The 22,392-nt window shown below is 50.2% G+C and overlaps 1 protein-coding gene across 1 annotated transcript in view; it reads right to left on the reverse strand.

Annotated features, from left to right (window-relative positions):
* LOC132022690 (protein-glutamine gamma-glutamyltransferase E-like) overlaps positions 1–20,207 on the reverse strand; it is a 42,197-nt gene extending 21,990 nt beyond the window's left edge. The window contains exons 1-7 of the mRNA XM_059407927.1: positions 20,033–20,207; positions 6,724–6,897; positions 6,129–6,371; positions 5,379–5,497; positions 3,693–3,821; positions 916–1,093; positions 679–814 (exon numbers count right to left, since the gene is read on the reverse strand). Of these exons, the coding sequence (XP_059263910.1) occupies positions 679–814; positions 916–1,093; positions 3,693–3,821; positions 5,379–5,497; positions 6,129–6,371; positions 6,724–6,897; positions 20,033–20,132 (1,079 nt within the window). The 5' untranslated portion in view covers positions 20,133–20,207. The remainder of the gene's footprint in view (positions 1–678; positions 815–915; positions 1,094–3,692; positions 3,822–5,378; positions 5,498–6,128; positions 6,372–6,723; positions 6,898–20,032) is intronic.
* Between the last annotated feature and the right edge of the window lie 2,185 nt (positions 20,208–22,392).

Below are 22,392 nucleotides of genomic sequence, written 5' to 3' on the forward strand. Positions count from 1 at the left end.
AGCAGGGAGCCTGCTTCCCTTCCTCTCTCTCTGCCTGCCTCTCTGCCTACTTGTGATCTCTGTCTGTCAAATAAATAAAGTCTTAAAAAAAAAGAAATACAGATGTTCAATTACATATCCGTATATATGTGTATACCTGTATATATGTTCAATGTGTTCAATTATGTTCAGAGCTTCTTATTTTCAATTGAAATCCAGAATAAACAGGCTTCTTACTCTATCAAATCAAGGTGCATAGAAACTACACATGCATAAGAGAAAACACACTGCTTTCCTTTAAGCAAGTCTTTAAGTCATAGGGGTTGCTGGAAATAAGATCAATTGACTTTTGGTACTGGCAAATCAAGAGTTTCAAAAGCTTCTAAAGTAGCTTAGGGTCTAGTGGACTCTCTAAACTCAGGCCAGTTGCACCGAGCCCATGAACCACTATTTTTCACGGGTATTGAACCCTTCATCTGAAAGCAAGACAGGGGACCCCAGACTTCACAGGGCCCTAGGGAGTGTTGTTTTGGATCTTAGGGGAGGGCTCATCAGCACTGCCAACATTCCCACTGGAAAGCTTGCGCTCACTTGTTACTTGCCTCCCAGCTCCTGTGTGAGCCGGGTGGCAGGACCTGGGGGAGGCGTGGGGGTAAGAAGCCGCTCAGGTTCAGTGTTCAGAACAGGTCAGCTACTCACCACACGCTGTCACTGCCTTTCTCTATGGGCCTCCCGTAGGGGTCATAGTACACGTCCACACTGAGGTTTCGGTCTGTGTCATGGGCTGAGTTGAAGTTGGTGACCACTCGGGAGGGAATCCCAAAACACCTCAGCACTGCAAGTCAAGGAGGGGTATGAGGACCCGGGCTGCAGCGGAAATGGCACGTTGGTCACGCCCCACCTTCCTCCCCATGGTTGCCCACCGACCCCGAGTACCTGTGTTGAGGGTCCCAGCAAAGACCCAGCACTGGCCGTATCGGACGGGTCTGAAGCCCGATTTTTTCCACTCCTTGAGGATCTCCACACTGCCATTCCAGTTCCGTGGGTCCAGACCCCCCGTGTAGTTGCCACTCCAATTCCCAGAGATCACGCCATTGTCATCATTGCCGTTGACCTGGGCAGGGGGAGCCCCAGATGCGTCAGTGGTGAGTTCAGGGGACAAGGCAGGGAGATGAGGAAGGAAGCCAGGGAGATGTCAAGTGGATTTTCTGTGTCTTCCTGGGTGATTTGGGATGATCACTGTGACAAAGATCCTCTTAGGGTCTGGAACACTTCATTAGTTTAGAAGTGTTTTGTTTAACGGGCTGTGACGATTGCCCCTAACCCATCTATCAATCCCGTGAGCAGGCTCATGGGATAACCTGAGGCTCCACGGCTTGTTCAGCGGCTAGGCAGGGTCCAGACGCCAGCCTGCCCATGGCTTCTTGCCAAGACTCATGGGGGGGGGGGGGGGTGTCGCTGATGTCTGACTTGGAAGCCCATGTTTTAAAACTCAGTTTGGGGGTACTGGTCTTCTCTAAAAAGGTGCTTTAGAACTTCAGCGGCTAACTTCTTGGAATGCATAAAGATGGAATGTTGCTTTTCATTCATTCATTCATTCATTCTCTCCCTCTCTCCCTCACTCATTCATTCAACGGAAGGCCTGATTCCTGTATAAGCAGCACGGGCAGGATGCAGTGTGAACAGAGCCCCGGGTTAGGAATCAGGAGACCTGAGTGGCATTGTCTTTTAGAGACACATATTGTAATACTTACAGGTGAAATGATATCGTGCCTGGGATTTATCAACTACTCTGTAAAGGAGTGGGTCAGACCTGAAACCACACTGGCCTTGAGGAGAGGACCACAAAAGCTGGTGGTGGGTATCAGGGGTTTGTTTTACCATTTCCTCTATTTGTGTGAAGGTCTGAGCTTTGCCACAATAAAAAGTGAAAAGGGAAAGAAAGGAGAAACCAGGTTCTAAGCCCAACTCTGCTGCTTGTCAGCTGGGGGACGGTGGGCAGGTCAGTTCACCTCTCTTCACATGCTCTTCATGTTCCTTCCCATACAGGGAAAGTTAGAAACAAATGAGCTTCCAGGAGCCGAGCGTTCAGAGTTTAGGAAACTTGGACCAGCATTGATCCCAACCCTCCAGTGAGAGGCCTTGAGCCCCATTCCCTGCCTATGTTTGGCTCCCCAGGTGGTAAGGCCAATGAGAACAGAGTCTGGACACAGAAGGATCCTTGGCCAGCGCAGGCCAGGCCAGCCTTCCCCAGCCCCTCTGCGACAGGAGTGTGCTCCTCCCCCCACTCCAAGCAAGGCCTGGGCTCTAATCGCAGGATCAGGCAAGACAGGCCTTCTCCGAGATGGAAGATTATGTAGCCCATCCCATCTCCTGAGTCACAGGTGCTCCAGCCACCAAAGTGGTAATCGGCAGGGTCATCTCTGGCTGAGAGCTGAGCCTTTCAAAGCCTGGTACAGGCCATAATTAGCTCAAGGCCCAGCCAGAGCAGGAGGCCTAGAGAGCGGGGCAGGGAGGTGTCGCTGAGGAACTTGGCACTGAGATAACATGGTTTGTCCGCAGGGTCAGAGTGAGTCAGCAGCTGCTGGAGCCGGCTGGCCTCCCCCACCTTCTCCCAGGCCCACGAGGCTCAGCCTCCCTTAACCTCAGCTTCAGCTCCGTCCCGCCCTTCCCAGGTCACTCCGTTTCCAAGGGTCAGCCCAGGCCCCACGTCCCTGGTTCCCTTGCCCGTTGCATCCGTGTGGTTCCACATGCCCTGGGGCTCCCCTTACTCCTTTCCTGCCAGCCCGGTGTCCGCCTCCGCTCTCACAGGAAGCCCCCTGCTTATTCAGCAGCTGGAAGATTGCTCTGATGTCTAGCAACCTAACTAGTTCGTGAACTCAGATAACGCTCCCACTTGAAAGGGAAAGAGACGGAGAAAGGCCTAGGCCACTAACGACAACAACAAAAAAGTTAAGACACATCCGGGCCATGAATTTCAGAGGTTTAAACTTCAAGAACCCTTCGACTTTTGGCATTTCCATTTATAACATTTGAGCAGGCGGAGACCACGTTTGGACCCTTCTGAGGGAGGCCTTGTCAACACACTGAGTAGCGAGAGAGACTCTTCCCGGCCCCAGCATGTGTGTGTGTGTGTGTGTGTGTGTGTGTGTTTGGGGAGAGGGCAGGTCTCATGTGGAAGGACTGAGCCCCGGGCAGGCAGTTGGAGGACTTGTTCTGGTTTGGCTCAGAGGCTGTGGTTACAGCTGACCAGTCCCTTTATCTGCTTGGGTTTCCCCATCCAGGTGTTGAGTGCGGCTGCCCCAGCTGAAACCTGAGCCAAGTTGCTGTCCAGGGGAGGGATCAAAACAAGGGAGGCTAATGCCTGGGGCTCACTTGGGAGCTTACCCTCTTCCCCAGGAGGTCCAGCGATAGAGCAAAGTTTCAGCTTTGTGTCCTCCTAGCCTGGTGGACCCCAGAAGGGCAAGTTCCCTTTATGTCTGAGAAAGGCCTCAAGAGAGAGAGAGGGCAGGACCTTGGAGCTGGGCAGACCCATGTGTCTGAGGCAAGTCCTTTAATTCAGAGGAGCCTCGTGCTCTGTGTGTGCAAAGTGGGATGGTCATGGCCACCAACTCTATTTTCTGAGGCTTCCATGGAAGGACATGACGTACCTAATCCAATGCTGAGTCCAATCTATGGCGACAACTGGTTGTTATGATTTTCCTATCACTTACCATTGCACTGAGCACTCGTCCGACGTACTTGGGGTCATTTCTGCGGGCCACGTCGGTAGCAGGGTCACGGCGGAAGTTCAGGCTGTGATCCAGGATCGAGAGGCAAATGTTCAGAATGCCATCTTCGAACTGTTCAAAATGGGACATACGCGATGATGAAAGAAATGACAAGGAGTGTTGGCTAATTAAGGGTATGGAAGCTATGCGGCTGCGAACCACAGGAATGATCCCGGGGCCTTCTACTCTGGGGCCTCGGGGACAGAGAGTTCCCAAGGAGTAGCTGCCTCGCCCAGCCTCTAACCTACAAACCCAGCCAGAGCCCAGGCTATCCACCATGCTGAGGTGCCTAAATAAGACTTTCTCACTGTCATGGCCTTGGGAGCAAATCACTTAGCCTGCCTGGGCCTGGCTATATGTATATACAGAGGTTCAGGCCAATCTCATCTCAAAGTTTCCATCTGGCTCTTGAGCCTATTATTTAGGCTTCTGGGAAACTAATAATAAAGATAAAATATCCCACTGAAAGAAGATTTTGAAGCAGTTTTCCCAAAATAAGACTTATTTTTAGTGTCTGCTTCTCAAAAGAAGAAGGCCATGTTTCTCTTGCCTCAGAGTCTTTGTGTATGCTGTTCCTTCAGCCTCCAGTGCTTTTCCCCAAGGCATCTATCTAGCTTCCTTGCCTCCTTCAGGTTTCCGATTAAATGTTTCTTCCTCAGAGAGGCTTTTCCAGACCATGCCATCAAAATCAGCCTCCCGGGGCGCCTGGGTGGCTCAGTGGGTTAAACCGCTGCCTTCGGCTCAGGTCATGATCTCAGCGTCCTGGGATCGAGTGCCGCATCGGGCTCTCTGCTCGGCAGGGAGCCTGCTTCCCTCTCTCTCTCTGCTTGCCTCTCCATCTACTTGTGATTTCTCTCTGTCAAATAAATAAATAAAATCTTAAAAAAAAAAATCAGCCTCTCTTCCACTCCGAGGTACATTGCATGCCCTAATGCATTTTTTTTCCCCTTTTTCCTCCTTCCAATGAAACTTGGCCCCAAAACTCCCATATATAAAATATACAGCTGACTTGCCATGGTTGACTACAGAATGGGAACTGGAGGCCCATGCCCTTTCCACCCCCTCCTGGATAAGCAAGGCACTCCACCCACTCTCATGTCTCCATTTATATGCTGGAAAGAAGGAGAGGTGGGGGGAATCCCTGAATGTTTTCTAGGAGCTCTGTGGACTCAGATGGGGGAGGGGTGTGCATCACAGTAACAAAGGACAAAGAGGCTATGGCTTTGAGAGGCCAACTCCTCCCACCAAGGACATTCTGTCGTACTCTTACATGGAATGAATAACAGAAAGTACACTCTTATTCCAAGTGCCTCTTTTGGCCTTATCCTCATCTGTGAATCATGGCACCAGTAAAACTTCATTGTATTGATTTAGCTATGCTATTTGTTTTGCCCACTAGAGGGTGAGCCCCTCAAAGAGAGAAAATGTGTCATCAGTCTTCTGTGTGCACAAGTGTGCAGCTGAGGCCGGGTGCATAGTAGGTGCTCAGCAAACGTCTTCTGAATGAGTAAGTGAATGCATAGAAGGGCAGGCAAATAGAGTTGGGAACTTTCACCTCCCTGCAGGGAGAGCCACAGAGATTCCTGGGCTATAGGAACAGCAGCCCCAGCCTCCTTATGATGACTTTACCTGTCCAAAGTTCCAGCCAACCATGCCGATTCGATTCGTGCTCCCCACATAGATGATGCCGGCATCTTCCTGGACGTACTCCTCTCTCTCAGCATGGTTACTCATAAAGACACCATCCTCTGTTTGATACAAGAATCAGATGTCACGAACTAGAATCTTACAGAGGACCCTAGGGGACCAGTCCTCCTCCCATTCCGGAGTACCGGCTTAGCGGCTTGAGCAACCACACCTACAGCCCTTCCCTCAACCTCCATTAAGGAATGAAGCCTTGAACTCTAATGCTTCCAAGTCATATTATGGCAACTATGAACTTGAAAGAGAAGCCGGGATGACCTGAGGGTCTGAAAATGAGACCCTAGGAAGGAGATACTTGCTCCTTGAGGCAAGAAGCTGTCTCCATGCCGTAGAATTGTACTGTGGTCATTGTCCCTTATAGTTATACCCCATTACGCACTTTGTAAAAGCTCATGAGATCGCCACAATAGCCCCAGAGGAAACAGCAGGGTTTCCATGTAATGGTAAGGAATATGAAGCTCAGAAGGACAGACTGACTGCCCAGACTTACAGAGCTGGTTAGGATGCAGAGCTGGGACCCAGATCTATGGCTTCTGACTCCTGGTGTCTATACCCTTTCCATAGCCCACGAACTTCCCCTAATCAAACTTGAGCCTGGAAAAATCCTTTTCCCAGCTCCTTTCCATCGGTACTGCTTAGCTGATAGCCATTGAGAGTGGTTGGTTTGGTCCCTACCTGGCAACCAGGGGTTAAAGAGCAATATGAATGTCCCGAGTTTCAGAACGAAGTCTTTGCCCTGGGAGGAGATCTGAGTGTTCAGTGTGTACCAGCCTACGGGCGCGTTGGCAGGACTGGAGATGGAGATGGTCAGGATGTTGTCTTGTTTGGACACGAGCTGGGCACTCCAGCCCCCATGACTTGTCCCACTGGAGAGTGGAAAGACAGCCTTTGTCCTGGCCGACTCTGAAGGGTAAGGCCCTGTAAAAGAAGACAGAGGACAATGGGAACCAGGGAGTGCCAGCCAGACCATGGAGAGAGATCATATTCCAGTAAAACTACAGGGATGCTCTGGGGGGACATCATCTACAGAAGCACAACATGATGACCTTGGAAGCGACTGGAGAGACCAGGTAGGCCAAATCTCTCTGGACTTAAAGAATAGGAGTCTCAGGCTCATCGACAGGCAGAAATTCACCCAAGGTCACACAAATCCATGGAAGGGCTGGGTTGGAGCCCAGAGCCCAGTGGTCCCAATGTCACACAACTGCCCCGTGGAGACACAGCCCCAAGGGCTGCTCAGGTGTGTGTTGGGGGAGTGGTGAGAAGATACCTGTGGAGGTGATGAAAGCCAGGCTTTCTCCATCGCCAAGACTTCGGTTCAAGTTCAATGAGAAACTGAAGGGTTGGCCTCTCCGTAAGATGAGCTCCCGGCTGGAGAACCTATCCGTGTGATGCGCCCGCCGGTTGGAGGTCTCCTGCCAGTTGACATTCTGTGGTTCTAAAGCTGTAAGACAGAAGGGTGACCTGAGGTCCTGGAAGGCAAGGGAGGGTGGTGCGGGGAAAGGTGGACGTTACCCAAAGGACAGCTTTTGGGTGGGGCTTGTTGGGGAAGAGCCAGACTTCTAGGAAGAAGCACGCTACCATTCAGAGACCTTGACTGAGCATAGCAAGCATTCCATAACCTATTCCCCATGCTGCCCTTCCAGGCAGCTCATCCTCTGCACACACTACCGCTGAGACTCTCTTCCCCTCCTCTTGGTCACCTGTTACTTGGCCCTTAAGGCCCTAAGGCCACGTGCTCAGCATAGCTTCACCCAACCAGCCAGGAGAACCATGCAACCAGCTCTGTGTCAGCACATTCTGCTGCCCCAGCATCATTACTGGGAGGGTGGGGGGCAGTGCTCAGACAGACCCGGCAGGAGGCTATGTCTCCCAAATCCATCACTCACCAAGGGAAAAGCTTGCTTGCTTTTTCCCTTTGCACCTTCCTGGACACCAAGTGTTTCTTACCCCTCCAACATCCAGCAAACATTTACTCGTGTATTCCTTACTTTCTCTAGATGTGCATCCCCTGGATGTCGGGTAGGCCTCAGCTGCTGGCTGGGGAGGATGGCATGATCCCGAGGAGCATTTCTAGGCCTAGAGGTCGGGTGATCACTGGCCTGGAGGGTACTTTCAACTGCTTACTTGCAAGAGCGGTTTACAGGAACCAGCCAAAGCCTCGTGAGATCTCTGGATAAGACCCCGAGGACAAACACCTCGAACCCCCCTCCCCAGTCCCAGATTCATCTTATATGATTGTGGAGCTAAACTGAGAAGGGTCTAGGACAGAGGCCATGATGTATAAGGAGGGTAGCTTAGTTAAACCTTCCGAGAAATGTTATTCCTTCAAGTTGCATTTGAGATGGTCTATCACCCATTCCTCTGCAAATCCAGCTGGTTTCTAGCTTTGTGATGGGAATGTAGTGAGGCGTCCCAGTGCTAGGCACAACTTTTTTTTTTTTTAATGTGTCTGTCTGGCTCCATCAGAATGTGCTTTCTTTCTTTCTTTCTTCCTTCCTTTTTTTTTTTTTTTTTTTTTTAAGATTTATTTATTTATTTACTTGACAGACAGAGATCACAAGTAGGCAGAGAGGCAGGCAGAGAGAGAGGAGGAAGCAGGCTCCCCGCTGAGCAGAGAGCCCGATGTGGGGTTCGATCCCAGGACACTGGGATCACAACCTGAGTGGAAGGCAGAGGCTTTAACCCATTGAGCCACCCAGGCTCCCCCAGAATGTGCCTTCTTGATCCTCATATTCTGGTGCCTATCAAATTGCTCGATTGTGTTCGGACAAGTAGATAGACCAATGGATGAAAGAATAAATGAACAAATAGAGACTCATCATGTGGTGGCCATCATGTCTACAGCTCAAAATTTAATCCATAAGGAAAGGTGAGTATGGGGCATTCGTTCAATAAATACGTAGACAGTTAATCTCTTATTTGTAGGACACTACATTTGATGCAATGTGGGAAGTGTAAAAATGTATGAAAAGTGGTTTTAACCCTCAAAGAGCTTCAGCCATGAGTAAGGCAAGCACAAGTGGGAATGAATGATGTAATGTGGGTAAGTCCACTGTCCCTCAGTGAAAGGTGTCAAGGAAATGCAACCAGAAAAGAATCCCTTTCAGTTGTAGGGATCAGAAAAAGTTTCACTGAAAATGTTGGGTCTTGAAGAGACCAGCAGGCTGTATCCCAGAGGATAGGGAGACAATCCCAAGGCAGGGCCAGCAGGCGTGTTGTTTGGCTAGTGCAGAGGCTCTGCACGCAAGAGAAAGGTGAGGTGAGAGAGAGTGGGGCTCGAGGGCAGGCCAGGGGCTGGGGGCTCCCACCCAAGCAGCCGGGGAGATGGGCAGAGGCTCCTCAGAGATACTCTCTTAAATGAAATGTAGACTGTCTGGGGTGGTGAGCCAAAGACTGGTGCTGGATACAGGGTTCAGGAAATGATCTTGCCACTGGCTCAGTGTACGAAAGATTCATTCATTCATTCATTCCATCCATCTGCCATTCATTCATTCAACAGATAAGCATTGAAAGAATAAAGTGATAAGCTTTTGCACAGGTTCAGGGTAATGAAAACATTCATGTAATCAACAAATATATATTGAATAAAGGGAAGGGCAGAGGGAGAGCAGAAAGATGAACTTTCCTCTACATAAATATTGAATGGTGACAGCCCAGACCTGAGACACTCTATACATGCCCATATAAACAGACAAACCAAGCTCCACATGACTTGTATAGAGCTAGCTTGTTAGCTGCTTGGTCTTTCTAGGGCAAAGGTCCCATCCGTTAAAACCCCTGTTTCCTACTAACTTGCTCACTACCTACTGCACATCCCTGCCAGTTGCGATCTGGTAGAGCTTAACTCTCTGTCTTGTTTTAGAAAAGAGAAGAGCTCTAAGGAACATGTAGCCTCAGATCGTTTGAGTCTCCAGAGATTCCTCACCCCCTTCCCAAATCCAAAAGGAAGCGTGCCTTTCTCCCCTATGTGAAGCTCGCTACTTTAGACCATGAACTTTTTTTGAGAACAGAAGGTATGTCCCCAGACAGCCCTCTGCCAAGCACAGGGGTAAGGAAAGCCAGGTTCCATGTCTGTAGCTGGCATCTGCCTCCCCTCCAACAAACCCACCTCCTTCTTTGGTCCACCAAGTGCTATGCACTATTTGCTGAGTCCCCAGTAGGGGCTTCTCCCTTTCTTTCCAAAAACCAATGGCTTGTTCATAGGGAACATGACAAAAGGCTGAGTCCCTGGAAGGAGATGGGGACTGCACACGTCCCAGTAGGTGAGGCCTTGCTCAGAGGGACTGTGATGGTCATCTCTGCATTTTCTGACCCCAAGCATCAGCCCTGGCACAAAGGAGCCAAGTTCCCCATGAGGGTGCTTGTGGGATACATGAAGCATCTCTGAGCTGGGGGGTGAGCAAAACCCAGGTCTCGCCTTCGACATCAGTCTCCTGCATGTCAACTGCTATTAACAATATATGGAGTGCTTTGCATACATCGTGGCTGGAATCCTTATACAAACTGGAAACCGATGCTCAGGAGGAATCAATGTCTTAGCTGAGGTCGTATACCTCGGAATTGGCCAAGCCAGGTTCTGAACCCAGGTCTTACTGTCACTTGCCTGTTGCTGTAATCCCCAGTTCTCTGTCTGGAAAGGGGACCCATGTAGGACCTTCAGTCCAGAAGTTACCCACATGGTGAGCGGACCTCACTATGCATTATCCTCCATGCTGCCATTTGTATTCAGAGGAGGAGGAGAGAGGGAGCCCCTGGAAGAGAAATGTGTTCCAAAAGGGCATTCATTTTACATGGGAGGGGGATCAGAGGGGAGGAGCCTGTCCCTGCATCCCCAAGTGGGACGGGCAGGTTGAGGGCATGCTCATAAGCCCCTGGTGTGATTTCAGAAAACCTTCTCCATCCACAGCTGTCCTCTTCAGTCACTGTCCTATCTCTGAACCCCAGGATTGGCTCTGCAAGCCCCCAGATCACGGATCTGATGCTCCTGTCGGTGAATTTCCTAGTTTCCTTTGCCCCCCCCCACCTCTTGACCGAACACTAACCACAGCCCCCTCTGTCCGAGTGCCAGGGAAGGGATGAGTAGGGATGGACAGGGAGTGGGGGAGGACAGGAGAAGTCAGGTTCTTCTCGGATTTACAACCTCATGGACACTTTGGAGCCTCAGGACTATATTCTGCCCCGGTCTGGATGGAAGGAAGGGAGGAAGGGGAGTTGCATGACTCCTACAATTGACTTATGAACATATCCTCTTAAAAAACATCAGAGGGAAACGAACCTTGGAGATAGATCATATACTCACATCCTGATTCTGGATGTGAGCACATGGTGGCCCAGAGGGTGGCTTACCCACAATGGGGGGCCTCTGGGCTCTCATCCCAGTGTTTTTGCATTTCCATGCCACCTTCTCAAGTTACTGCTTAGCTCCAGGGTCAGGCCTGGGGCAATTTCTCCAGTTCTTTTCCCTGAGCATATCTGTGCCACCAGCAGAGATTACTAAGCATCTATCCTGATATTCCCTCGCCCCCTCCTTTTTTGGTAATAAAATCTCCCATATAACTGGGCACTACATTTCCCAGGTTCCCCTGCAGCTGGGGTGGTGGTGGTGGTGGTCATGTGAATGAGCTCCAGCCAATGACCTCTAGGCAGAAGCTATAGAGTGCCCGGAAACCTCCTTTTTTTTTCTCCTTAATTGAGCTAAAATTCACAGCACATACAATTTACCATTTTAACCACTTTAAAGTGTACAATTCAGTGGCGTGTGGTACGTTCACAATGTAAAACCATTGCCATGGTCTTGTTTTAGGTCTGCTCGCCACCCCCATTAGCAGTCATTCCCCATTCCCCCTTGGCAATCCTGCACCTGCTTTCCATTTCCGCGGATCTGCCTATTCTGGACATCTCATATGGAAGGAACCACTCTGGTGCCTTCAGGGTTGGTTTCTTTCGCTCAGCATCATGTTTTCAGGTTCATCCATGTGATAGCATCTATCAGGAGTTCATTTCTGCTTATGGCTGCATAATATTCTGTGATAGGGCTGTGGCCTATTTTGTTTACCCATTCATCCACTGAGAGACATTTGAGTTGTTTCTACCTTTTCACCCTGGTGGAGAGTGTTGTTAGGAATGCGCTTATGCAAGTATTTGTTAGAATACCTGTTCTTAATTCTTTTGAGGAAACCTCTTTTTAAAAATGGTTGGCAAATCCCCTTAATCTGTTTACCTCCCTCTTCTTCCATCCTCTTACCTGGAGTGTGGGTGTGGTGTGGACAGAGGCCATCTGATACCATGCAGGGCCATTACCTTGGGGATGGCAGAGTTGGGCCCCTGGACACGGTGCACCTGCCTGACCAGCCCAGAACGGCCCACATCTAGACTTACCATCTAAGAAAGAAGCGGACTTCTGTCTTGTTTCTCTAAGTCACTGCTGTTGGGGAGTTCAGTGTCATTCATAAGGCAACCTAATCACGTATTCCTGAAATGTAACTCCCACCCACTTGTTCTGTGGTCCACGTTTGGCAGAGATAACAGGAGAAGCCCAGAAGAGATCCGAGACTGTGTCACGAGTCAGCTGTCTCAATCTTTATCAGCCTGGCTTTATAACTGAATCATTGGCTGCAGACAGGACAGCAGCAGACGGGGGGTGCCCGGTGTGTGCCTGGAGTTTGCATGTCCTGATCGCAGGAGGACCACACCATCCAGGTGCCGGCAGGTGGTCCAACATGACAACTAATGCTCCAGTGGCTGGGTCTTCCCTGCCTGCCTAGACCCTATTGTCCATGCCTCCTCTCTAGACAAAGACAGATTTCTATCTTACAGGTTTCTAGGGCTAATTAGGGCTGATAGATACACTAAAAATCGTCTAGCCAAGTGTCTTCAAGTGTTTTGTCAGAAACCACATGAAGAAATTAGGGAGTGTTTAAATACACGGGTCTATAACAGATACAGAGTTTCACAAAACAATATTAACCCTCACTTTGTACAATGTACTGATATTTTCCCTTCTACTTCTACTTCTTTTCTTTCCTGTTTTGATTGCTGGTCACAATCCACTAAACTGATTTTACGATCTTCTAACGAGTGACAACTGGCAGCTGGAGAAACAGTGATATAATCCAATACTCCCATATTACAGGAAGAGCACTGAGCCTCCGGAAGGCTTACGGAGTAGCTGAGAAGCAGAGCAAGGCCCAGAAACCAGGTCTGGAATCCTGGTCATTGAGGGTCTGCGAGCCTTTCCCAATGCCCCCTTCTCTCCCTACTGCTCCCCTCCAGGCACATGGGACACCTCTATCTCCTGGCCAGCCCCCCACCAGCCCCAGGCACACAGGGCCTTTCTCTCAGCTCTCAGCTCTCTTGAGCTTGGGCCATTTCCTATGTCCTTCCTCCATATTCAGACATGTTCAATCCCCGAAGAGTTTCTTAGCATCCAGATGGTGGGGAGGATAGGGTTCCATTGGCAGCTGAACAAGGGGCTGGCGAGGCCCGCAAGGTCATGTGGAATGAGTCCTGGACTGGAGATCCAAAGGGGTGAGGGGTCTTGAGGTGAGGTCGCCACCTCTCTGGGTGCTGCTTTCTCCATCTGTAGAAGGGGATAGTGAGACCAGAACAGCCTCCCTGGTAGGGTTATTATCTGGATCCCATCACTAACGCCTGGGTCCCCAGAGGTGGGGGTGATGGGAACAAATCCCTTGGGATCCCGCACATGATGCCAATAGCAACAAAGGATAAGGAGTTTGAGCTTCTCCCTGGGCTGCCCTTGACGGCCTCAGATGTGCCAGGCACGCTGCGTCTTCCCTGCATTTTGTCCCTCAATAGTGACAAAAACCCTATGATGTCGTTATCCCCATGTCTCGAAGAGAGATCTGAGAGTTCATTTGGGTAATTCCACTTGTCAAATAGCACGTGCTCTGGCCGAGCCTGGACCCAAGCCCAGACTGGAGGCCAGCCTTGCCCAACCTCACATGACTCTAAGTTGCCACCAGGAAGCTGTCACAGTGAAAGGGCTACCTGTAGCTGACTCCCTGCCTTGACATTACGTGGGTGGGGGGAGGGGAAGGAGAAGGACTCCTTGACCTGTTCACTTCCAAAGAGAGGTCAAAAGCTCCCAAACCAGGGGTTCTCCACCCTGGCTGCACAGAAGAATGGCCTGGAGAGTTCTCTTGGCCTGAGCCTCTTCCCAGACTGACTCTATTAAATAGTCTCAGGCATATAGGGTGAGCCCTGGTGGTTTTTTGTTTTGTTTTGTTTTGGTTTGGTTTTTTTCAGTTGTTTTAACCCACCCCAGTGATTCTAATAGGCAGGCAGGACTGAGAATCCCTTCCTGACTTCACACCTATCAGCATCCTCTCCTGCCAATGGTCTGGCCTGAGCCACACGGCCACTCCGGGAGGGAAGTGGGGGAAGTCGCTGGCTCCTGCTCACAGAGGAGGAAACTCAGCTAAGAGCAGGGAAGGCAGACGCCTTCCGAACCCATCCCTCAGCCCCTACCAGAAACTCTGGGTCTTGTTCCCTCCACTCCTAAGCGATAGGGAAAAGAATTACCTCTTTCGACTCACACCCCAGGCCGGCATGTGGGCCCAGGGAGCACGATTGTCCCACATGTGGGGCACAGACCAGAAGGGCAGAGACAGACAATTGTGGGAGGTGAAGAGAAACAGCACACAGACAAGAACTGTGGACTTGAGAGGGGTCAGTGAGGGGGCTGAAGGGGGAGAGGGTCCTGGGAGGTCCTCCCTGATTAGAAAATGGACTTCATCTCATGGTTAGCAGTTGGCAAGAAAAGCTCACAGCCTCAGGGTGTCCCCAGAACAGAGGTCCTGGCCTCCTGCAGGTTTGGACCCTGAGGACTCTGCCTCTGACCCAGGGCCCACAAGTGGCTTTGGGGGTGGGGAATGAGGCCCCCCTGGGACGGTGGGCCCCAGGACCCTGCACCCCATTGTGCAGAACACTGCCACCGTCATCCCCGCTACTGCCCGGCTGCTTTCTCCATGAGGAGTGGAGTACCTGAGTCCCTGCTGATTCTAACTAGAACCTTAAGTTAGGACCAGGACATGGAGTGCTCTCAAACCAGCACACATGGGATGCTGCTGGTCTCTGGCTCACACCTGCCGACCCACCCACACTTATTTTTCTGTTCCCTGTGCTCAAAACACTCCTCACCCCCCACCCCGGGCCCCAGACCACGTCTAACTCATTGCCCATGACCAAATGCCATCTGCTTCCTGGGGCCTCCACTAGCCCAGATCCTGGCTGAGCTTCATGTCCTCCTCCCCTTGGCCCCCACAGTGTGGGGTTTGGATTCGCAATGCACCCCTAATGACTGTCCACCTTGCAGGTCACTTGCCTATGAACTGCTGTTTCCAAGCACGATCAGGCTGGGGGCTCCCCAAGGGCAGAGACTACAGTTCCTGGGTCTGTGTCCCCTACTGCACCTGCCGTGGCTCCTTTCCCTAGGTGTCCTACTGGTAAAATTCATTCATTCAAGAAACCTCTTCCGAGCACCGCCTGGCTGAGTGACTTCGTGCTGAGCTAGGAACTGCATGCGTGACAGTGTGACAAATCCAGGGGAAAGAACGTATCCTATCCACCTGTCTCTCTCCTGCCTTTCTGAAAATTGATTTTTTTCCTAACTGGCTCGCGTCTACATTCTGTGGTGACCTTAGGACATCTCCAGTTGATTTAGATGTTGAGCTCTTAGAGTACAGCGACTCCACAAGTCATGGGCACTGACTCACGGGCCTGCGGCCATGGCGTGGTCTCACTGCATCCAGGCTATTCAGGGGGTCCCCACAGGGGATGCGGAATGATGGTCGTGCTTTCGCCCTTGGGCTGAGCACATGCCAATGCCCAGACTCCTTGGCCCTGGTTTTCTCCCATGGTGAGAGCGGTCAGTACTAGAAGGAGCCGGACGGAGTCTGTCTACTCCAGGCCTTGCATCTTGCAAACAGGTACCTGGAGCATGGTGATGTCAAGGAACACAAAGGCAGGTGGGTAGAGAGCTCAACTGAGAAACCAAGATCAGTACTGTTTTCCAGCATCCCAGATGCCACACATGCTCATCTCTGAGTTCTGGTAACAGGACAGAGCGGAAAAGGCACTGCTGGGACTTCATCCGGGCTCTGCTCCCAACTTCCTGTGTGACCCCGGCAAGCCTGTCCACCTGGAGGGAGGGAGATGGCCTGGGTGACGCTGACATCCCCTCATGCTAAAGTCTGTAGGGTCTGGAGCTCTTGCAAACAACCTGGAGCGAATGCATGTTCATAGGAGGAAACGGGATGGGGGAGGGGCTTGTGTTTGCATCCGCCTTGCCCTGGGCTTTGGGATTACCAGCATTCACCTGTTTGCATCGTGCTGAAGGGTTTCTTTGGCAAACCCTCCCGAGGTCCAAACTACCATTCACGATATTTTACAGGTTTGACTCATGCCCTCTTTGGGTTTGGCGTCGCTGTCAACCCACGAGGCTGAGCACCCCCGACAGGCAATAATTAGCACGCTGCCCAGCAGGGGCACCGACTAAGGAGAGCCCAGATCCCTAGCAGTGACCACAGGGCCAAAGAACCTGCACTCCCCCATAGCTCCTTCTGGCCCCCTGCCCCAGCGAGGCTCAAAGGGACAGCCTCAAGGCACATCGGCTCCTTCTGCCACGCCACACGGGAGGTTTCAGCTCATGGAGTCACTTACAAAGAGCCTGCGGTACTTCCGGATGTGTGGTTTACCTAGGAGCATTCCAGCTGTGCTAATGATTTTTTTTTTTTAAATCAACTTACACCCTGTCACTCTCGTTCTCCCTGTAGCACTGAGATGTGCTTTTCTTTGCCTACATTACTGACAGCTGGAACAATTGCACTGAGAAATAGGGGAAGCAGGGCTCAGCCGGCTTGAAAAGGCCAGACGTGTCCACCTGTCTAAGGGACGTGACATCCAGCTGGGTGGAATCCCTGCACATCACTCAGGACTACATTCCAAACATGTTCTACCCCTGCGATCACCCGGAGGGACGAGGCAGCTCCTGAGAAAGAGGCGCCCGTGAATACTGTCCTTCGGTACTAAGATTTCGCCTTCAGAGCCTACGGGCCTGGTGTCCTGAGCCAGACATGCGGCCTCCCAGGCTGGCCCCGGGGGAAGCTCGGGCTTCCAGCAAGGACCTGGAGGGAAGATGCCAGGCACTCACCCGTCATGTTCGCCTTCCTCTGCCTCTTCTGTGGAAATGGCACGGACAGACGGATGGAAGGTGTGGGGAGACGGCTGGGGATGCCCTTCCCATTTATAGCAGCCTCTCCTACACATCTAATTAGAATTCTAATGAGGTAGGCGAGGCACCAGGTCAGGCCTGTAGTGCCTGTAAACGTTTCCCTTACGACATACTTGTCACCCAATGGAAGGTCATCCTGCTTGTGCAAGACCAGCCTGGGCAGAAGAAGGGAGATAAGAAATGCCAGCAGTTTGCTTTTGTGATTTTTTTTTTTTAAGATGAAATCCCTGGATTGTAGAGTTTAGGAAATGATGTCATGCTTTTTCTCAAAGTACCTTGTCCAGAGCTGATGCTAAGGAGTCCTCTGGGAGGTCAAAAGGGTGTGTCTACAGAACCCAGGAGCAGAAAACGGCGTGGTCGTTTCTCCATGTGCACAGTGTTGGTGTTTTCTGCTTGCACAAGAGGTAGGAGACATCATGGCTGGCTTGTTGAGGTTGCAGTTGGTTGGAGCTTGAAGCAGTGGGTTCTGATGCAAGCAGGGCCCTGGGCCATCACTGAACCTCAAAGCCTTGGAAGCCCCGTCTGAGACCAGGGCATTGTGTCCACCCTTCGCTCCCTAAGTGCTGAGAACAATCAAATGAGGTGGTACTCGTGTGAAGTGCATGGATGTGGACTGCAATGGAGTAAATCCAGACCCAGGGGAGACTGTTCTTTCTAAAGAGGCAGCAAGGACAGCCACAGTTAGTTATGGTGACACGGTTTCATCCTGGTTCAGCCTCATGGTCTCTGCAGGGGGGTGGGCGTAGGTCACTGTCTCTCTCTTGGTCCAGATTCTACAATGGTTTGAAAAGGATCAGGGTAGGGGGATGACCCTTGCCATCTGCATTTTGTATTTGCTGGTTTGTCATTTACACATTGTTCAGAAAATCTTAGTGTGGATATTTACAAGTACCGGGGTTTCCTGTGATGGACAAAGGAGTCAGGACAAAGCAGACATTGCTCAAGGTCTCCCCCAGGGATGGAGTGGGAAGGAAGACCGAGCACCACAATGACAAGATCAGGTCTCTAGGGAGAAGGTGGGAAGAATGAGCCTCCAGGAAGGTGAGACTGGACAGACCAGCGGGATGGAAAAGAGGAATTGGCATCCTCCATCTGTCCTCTTGGCTCCTGCAGCATCTCGTACCTGGCATACTTTGGGACCCTGATGACCATATGCTCCTCATTGCGCTGGTTCCTATGCTTAGGTCTGCCCCCATCCCAGGACTGAGCTCTTGAAAATATAGTTTGTGTACTATTTGCATCTTTTCTGAGCTGAGTGGAGGGCTTGGTGCATGGCAGGAGTACACGTATTTTTGAATAAGTCAATCAATCCGTCACCATATACATGGAAATATGAACTACCATTAATTTGGTGCTCACTGTGGACAGGTCAAACACTTCACATCTATTACATTTTCTCATCTTTAGAGCAATCCCATGACACTGGTACTATTATTTCTGTCTTGCAGCCGGGAGAAATGGGTGAACTTGAGTGTTTGCAAGCTGGAGATTCACACCCATATGTGAGCGACTCCAGAGCCTATTTGAAATCGGCTGGCCAAGCGAGGTGGGAAACACTGAGTTCTCTGGTGGGTCCGAGTAGGGTGACATTGTGCCCACACCAGGCAGAACACGGCCCCCTCTTGGCTCCGGCAGATAACCGAGAAGAGAGAGGAGGGCAGAGGGATGTATGGCATGATGTGCTGGACTCCAGTTAGGAAGTCTGAGTCTTGGCCCCTGCTGTGGCACTGGCCGTGACCCTGAGCAAAGCCCTCCTTATGCTGAGTCAGTCCTGCGGAAACCCTGAGAACTGTGTGCATTGTTTTAGCTGAGGATCTGAAAGTCCACCATACACTCTTGAGTGTGGCATCAAGAGGGTTTTGTTTATTATGACTCCCGTTGTCGTCTGCTGGGAGCTGAGAATTGGATCCTGGGCACTCCTTTCAGAACACATTGCCCGAAGATGTGCTGCTTTGTCCTGTGGTTGGTTTCAAACTGAAAATGATCAAGGCTCACAAGGCTCAGGAAGAAACGTTGACTTCCCCCCTTCTCCAACTGCCTAAAGTGTTTTTTGCTTGTTTGTTTTTTGTTTTTTAGAGAGGATCTGCTCCAGGAAGGGAGCTGTCACCATAGATGATGGCAGTATGACATGAACTAGGTTTGGTGGACAGGGAGGAGCCTAGGAAATTGGTCTGATCCAAATTCTTCTTTTGTCCCATTGTTCCTGGATGGCCCAGCAAAGATCTGCTCACCAAACCCTTACACTTCCCATTCTTCCTGTGCCTGGCCTTCCTTCCCTCTGAAGCCCCAGACCCTTTAGTCCTTAGTCCAGAATGACACAGATACCTCATTTTGCCTCTGGAACCTCTCAAGTTCATGTGGGTTCTCTGCCTGGATGTAATTAAATTTGATTTTCTTCTGTTAATCTGTCTCATATCAATTTAATTCATAGAGCAGCCAGAAGAACCTTGAGGGGCAGAGGAAGATTTTTTCCTCCCCAATAGTTGGCCTAGCTGGCAGAAGAGACTTCCCTGGCTAGAGAAGCTGCAGAGGACAGATCCTAGGACCAACCACCAGCAGAGGTAAGAATTCTTACCCTGACAGCAGCCTGGACACTCTGTCTGCGAGGTCTGGTGGAACCAAAGTGGGGAGAGTCCTTTGTCTCTCTCTGAATTGAGATTAACAGGAAAAATGTTTGTGGAAGTAGTTCCTTGGATTTAGTGGCTCTGGTAAATATGGGTTTATGGATCCATTTCCCCTCAGAGAGAGTCACTGCCTTTCCCCATCTGTGTCTCTCCTGTCCTTTGTCATGAGAAGGAAAAGCCGCAGAGGTACAAACACAGGCATAGGTCCTGTAAGCCTGCAGCTGGAGCAGCCTCACAGACCCGGGAGCTCATGGTTCTCACCACATCAGCACCTGTTGAGACAAAGGTGCTGTGGGTCCACATGAAAGGGAAATAAAGGCTGTTGCTAAGCAACGTCTTAGAAGCCAAAGTCACAAATGGGTGGGCACAGGTGCAGCATTTAGGAGCACTTAGAGCACTGGTCACCTAACCCTGAGACCCCCTTGTTAGGAGAAGTGGGCCACAGAATGGGTTAGGGGGACACTAGGTCATCTGACAACCTCAAGGACACTTCTGTGGGACCAGGAGCTCTGTAAGACAACACACAGTCCCCTGCCTGACAGCCATGCTCTGAGGGACCCAAGGCTCAGCTAAAGCTGTCCATATGCATATAAAAGATACTGGGTGAGTTTTTCCTTTCGTCTTGTTCTGGGTTCTGAGACCTTCACTTAGGATCCGTGAGGATACTCTCTCTGCTCTCCATCACTGGGAGGAGTGCTTACTGGAAGTGCAAGAGGCTTGTGCTCCAAGGTCTCCTCTTTGCCCAGCTGTGCCAGATCTTGTGGGGGGAAAAAAGCCTTTAGGACACCTAGCTTGCTCCATTGGTAGAGCGCGCGACTCTTGATTTCGGTGTTATGAGTTCAAGCCCCATGTTGGGTGTAGAGATGACTTAAAAATAAAATCCTAAAAAAAAAAAGAGAGAGAGAGAGAGACTTTAAAGCTACAATTCTTGTTTTTTGCCTCCTGACTCTTTGAAAGGGCAAAAGCATGACTGAGAGAATGCAAAACCTGTTCCCTATCTGCCTCCAGACAATGGCAGAGGTTGCAAGAAACGAAAACATTAAAAGAAAAATTGTGCTGGACTTAAGAAAAAAGGAAAGCTTAAGAAGCCATTTCCCAAACCCCATCACACTCAGAAAGTTCATTTTTCTTCTCCTGAGGCACAATTTCCCCTCAAATGATGGGTCAGCTGAACTTTGGCCACTCCCCAGAGCCCACCATTAAGCCTAAAATAGAGGATGGGGAGCCGGATTTCTTAATTGACACCGTTGTGATTTTCTCCACCATCTGCTCAGAGGATTTTTCCTCCTCCATCCCCTCCGATTCCATCCAGCTTGTCTGAGTCTCCAGCCCACATCCCAGCCAGCCCCGATATCTTCAGCTCTCTTAACACCATTCATGCCTTTCTAGTTTCTTCTTATTTTAAGATTTTATTTATTTGACAAAGAGAGAGAGAGAGAGAGCGCGCAAGGAAGGGGAGGGACAGAGGGAGAGGGAGAAGCAGACTCCCTGCTGAGCAGGGAGCCAGACTCAGGTTGGATTCTAGGACCCTGAGATCATGACCTGAACTGAAGGTAGATGCTTAACTGACTGAGCCACCCAGGCGTCCCATGCCTTTTGAGTTTCAAACTGCTAACCAGCAAGCCTTTTCAGTAGAGAGATGTGTTACATAAATTTAATGGCACTACAAAATGTAGTGAAAAAGCCATTTTTGTCTTCCTTCCCTCAGACCAAGTCCCAAATCTCCTACTTCCTTTGCTAGAACTCATTCTGAATTAATTCCCCTGAAAGGGATGTCTTTTTTTTTTTTTTTAAGATTTTATTTATTTATTTGAGAGAGAGAAAGATGAGCAGGAAGAAGGGGAACCAGAGGGAGAGGCAGACTTCTTGCTGAGTGCAGAGTCAACAGGGCTCCATCCCAGGACCCTGAGATCATGACCTGAGCTGAAGTCAGACGCTTAACTGACTGAGCCATCAGGAGCCCCTCAAGAGAATGTCTTTAAAAGATGTCCTGATTAGTCCCTGGGCTACACACACAAACAGCTGGATTGAGTGCCAAGCCTGTGTGCATTGCATTAAGCCAGAAAAGGAAAAAAAAAAAAAAAGGATTCCATTAGTAGTTCCATACAGGTTTCCCCCACTATAGTTAAGCAGAGTGTCCCCATGAAATCTTTCAAAAGCCAAAGTGGCAGAAAATGAGGAAAGCAATTGCTATAAATTTATATGAAAAAAAATTTTTTTTAGGTGTTCCTGGACCCCAAATTAACCTCTATTTGGTTTTGCTGATACCTTATGACACATCTTGCTAACAGATGCACAGAATAAATTGAGACAAAGCATGGATGCTCACAGGCCCACTGAGAAGCTATGGTGTCTTGATGCTGAGATGCTGAGCGTAGGTCCCAGGGAAGGAGCTCGGTGGGGCAGCCCTCAGCGCCGGTGGTACATGCTGCCTCCATAAGGGCTCACTGCAGAACAAACGCGGAGTGCTATTTTTGCTTTTTGCCCTTTCTCCCTGTAAAAATGAAAATCCCCTTGGGATTTCAGTTAGCGAAAGCAGGGATTCATGTAGGTCTTTCGTAAATGCCAAGTGGTATAGCGCAAACTCTTGAAAAGCGGGAGACCCCTGGATCCTCTCTCCAGCCTGGCGGAGTGAGGAGTTGAATCCGTAACAGACTTTCTCTGGTTAGCAGGGTGTACTTTTCCATACTTCACCGTGGAACACTCTAATCTTGCCAGCGAAGAAAGAAGGTAAATCTGACGGAGACTGGAATGAGATCTATCTATTCGTACAGGACCTCAGGGCCATAAACCTTTGCTCTTCCTCTGCATCCTGCCATCCCAGGTCTGGCCATTATTCTTAGCTCCGTTCCTGCTGAGACAGTCTGGTGTATCGTAATTGATCTCTGCTCAGCTTTCTTTTCTCTCCCATTGCACCCTGACTTGCACATTTCTTTTTGCATCTGCATTCAGAGGGGGACAATTAACACAGACTCGCAAACTTCAGGAATATTTCGAGCCTCCCTCAGTATTTTCCAAGCACTTAGAGCAGACTTGGATTCTTTTTTTTTTTTTTTTTTTT

This window comes from Mustela nigripes, chromosome 7 (assembly GCF_022355385.1).
Source record: "Mustela nigripes isolate SB6536 chromosome 7, MUSNIG.SB6536, whole genome shotgun sequence".
Lineage (NCBI taxonomy): Eukaryota > Metazoa > Chordata > Mammalia > Carnivora > Mustelidae > Mustela > Mustela nigripes.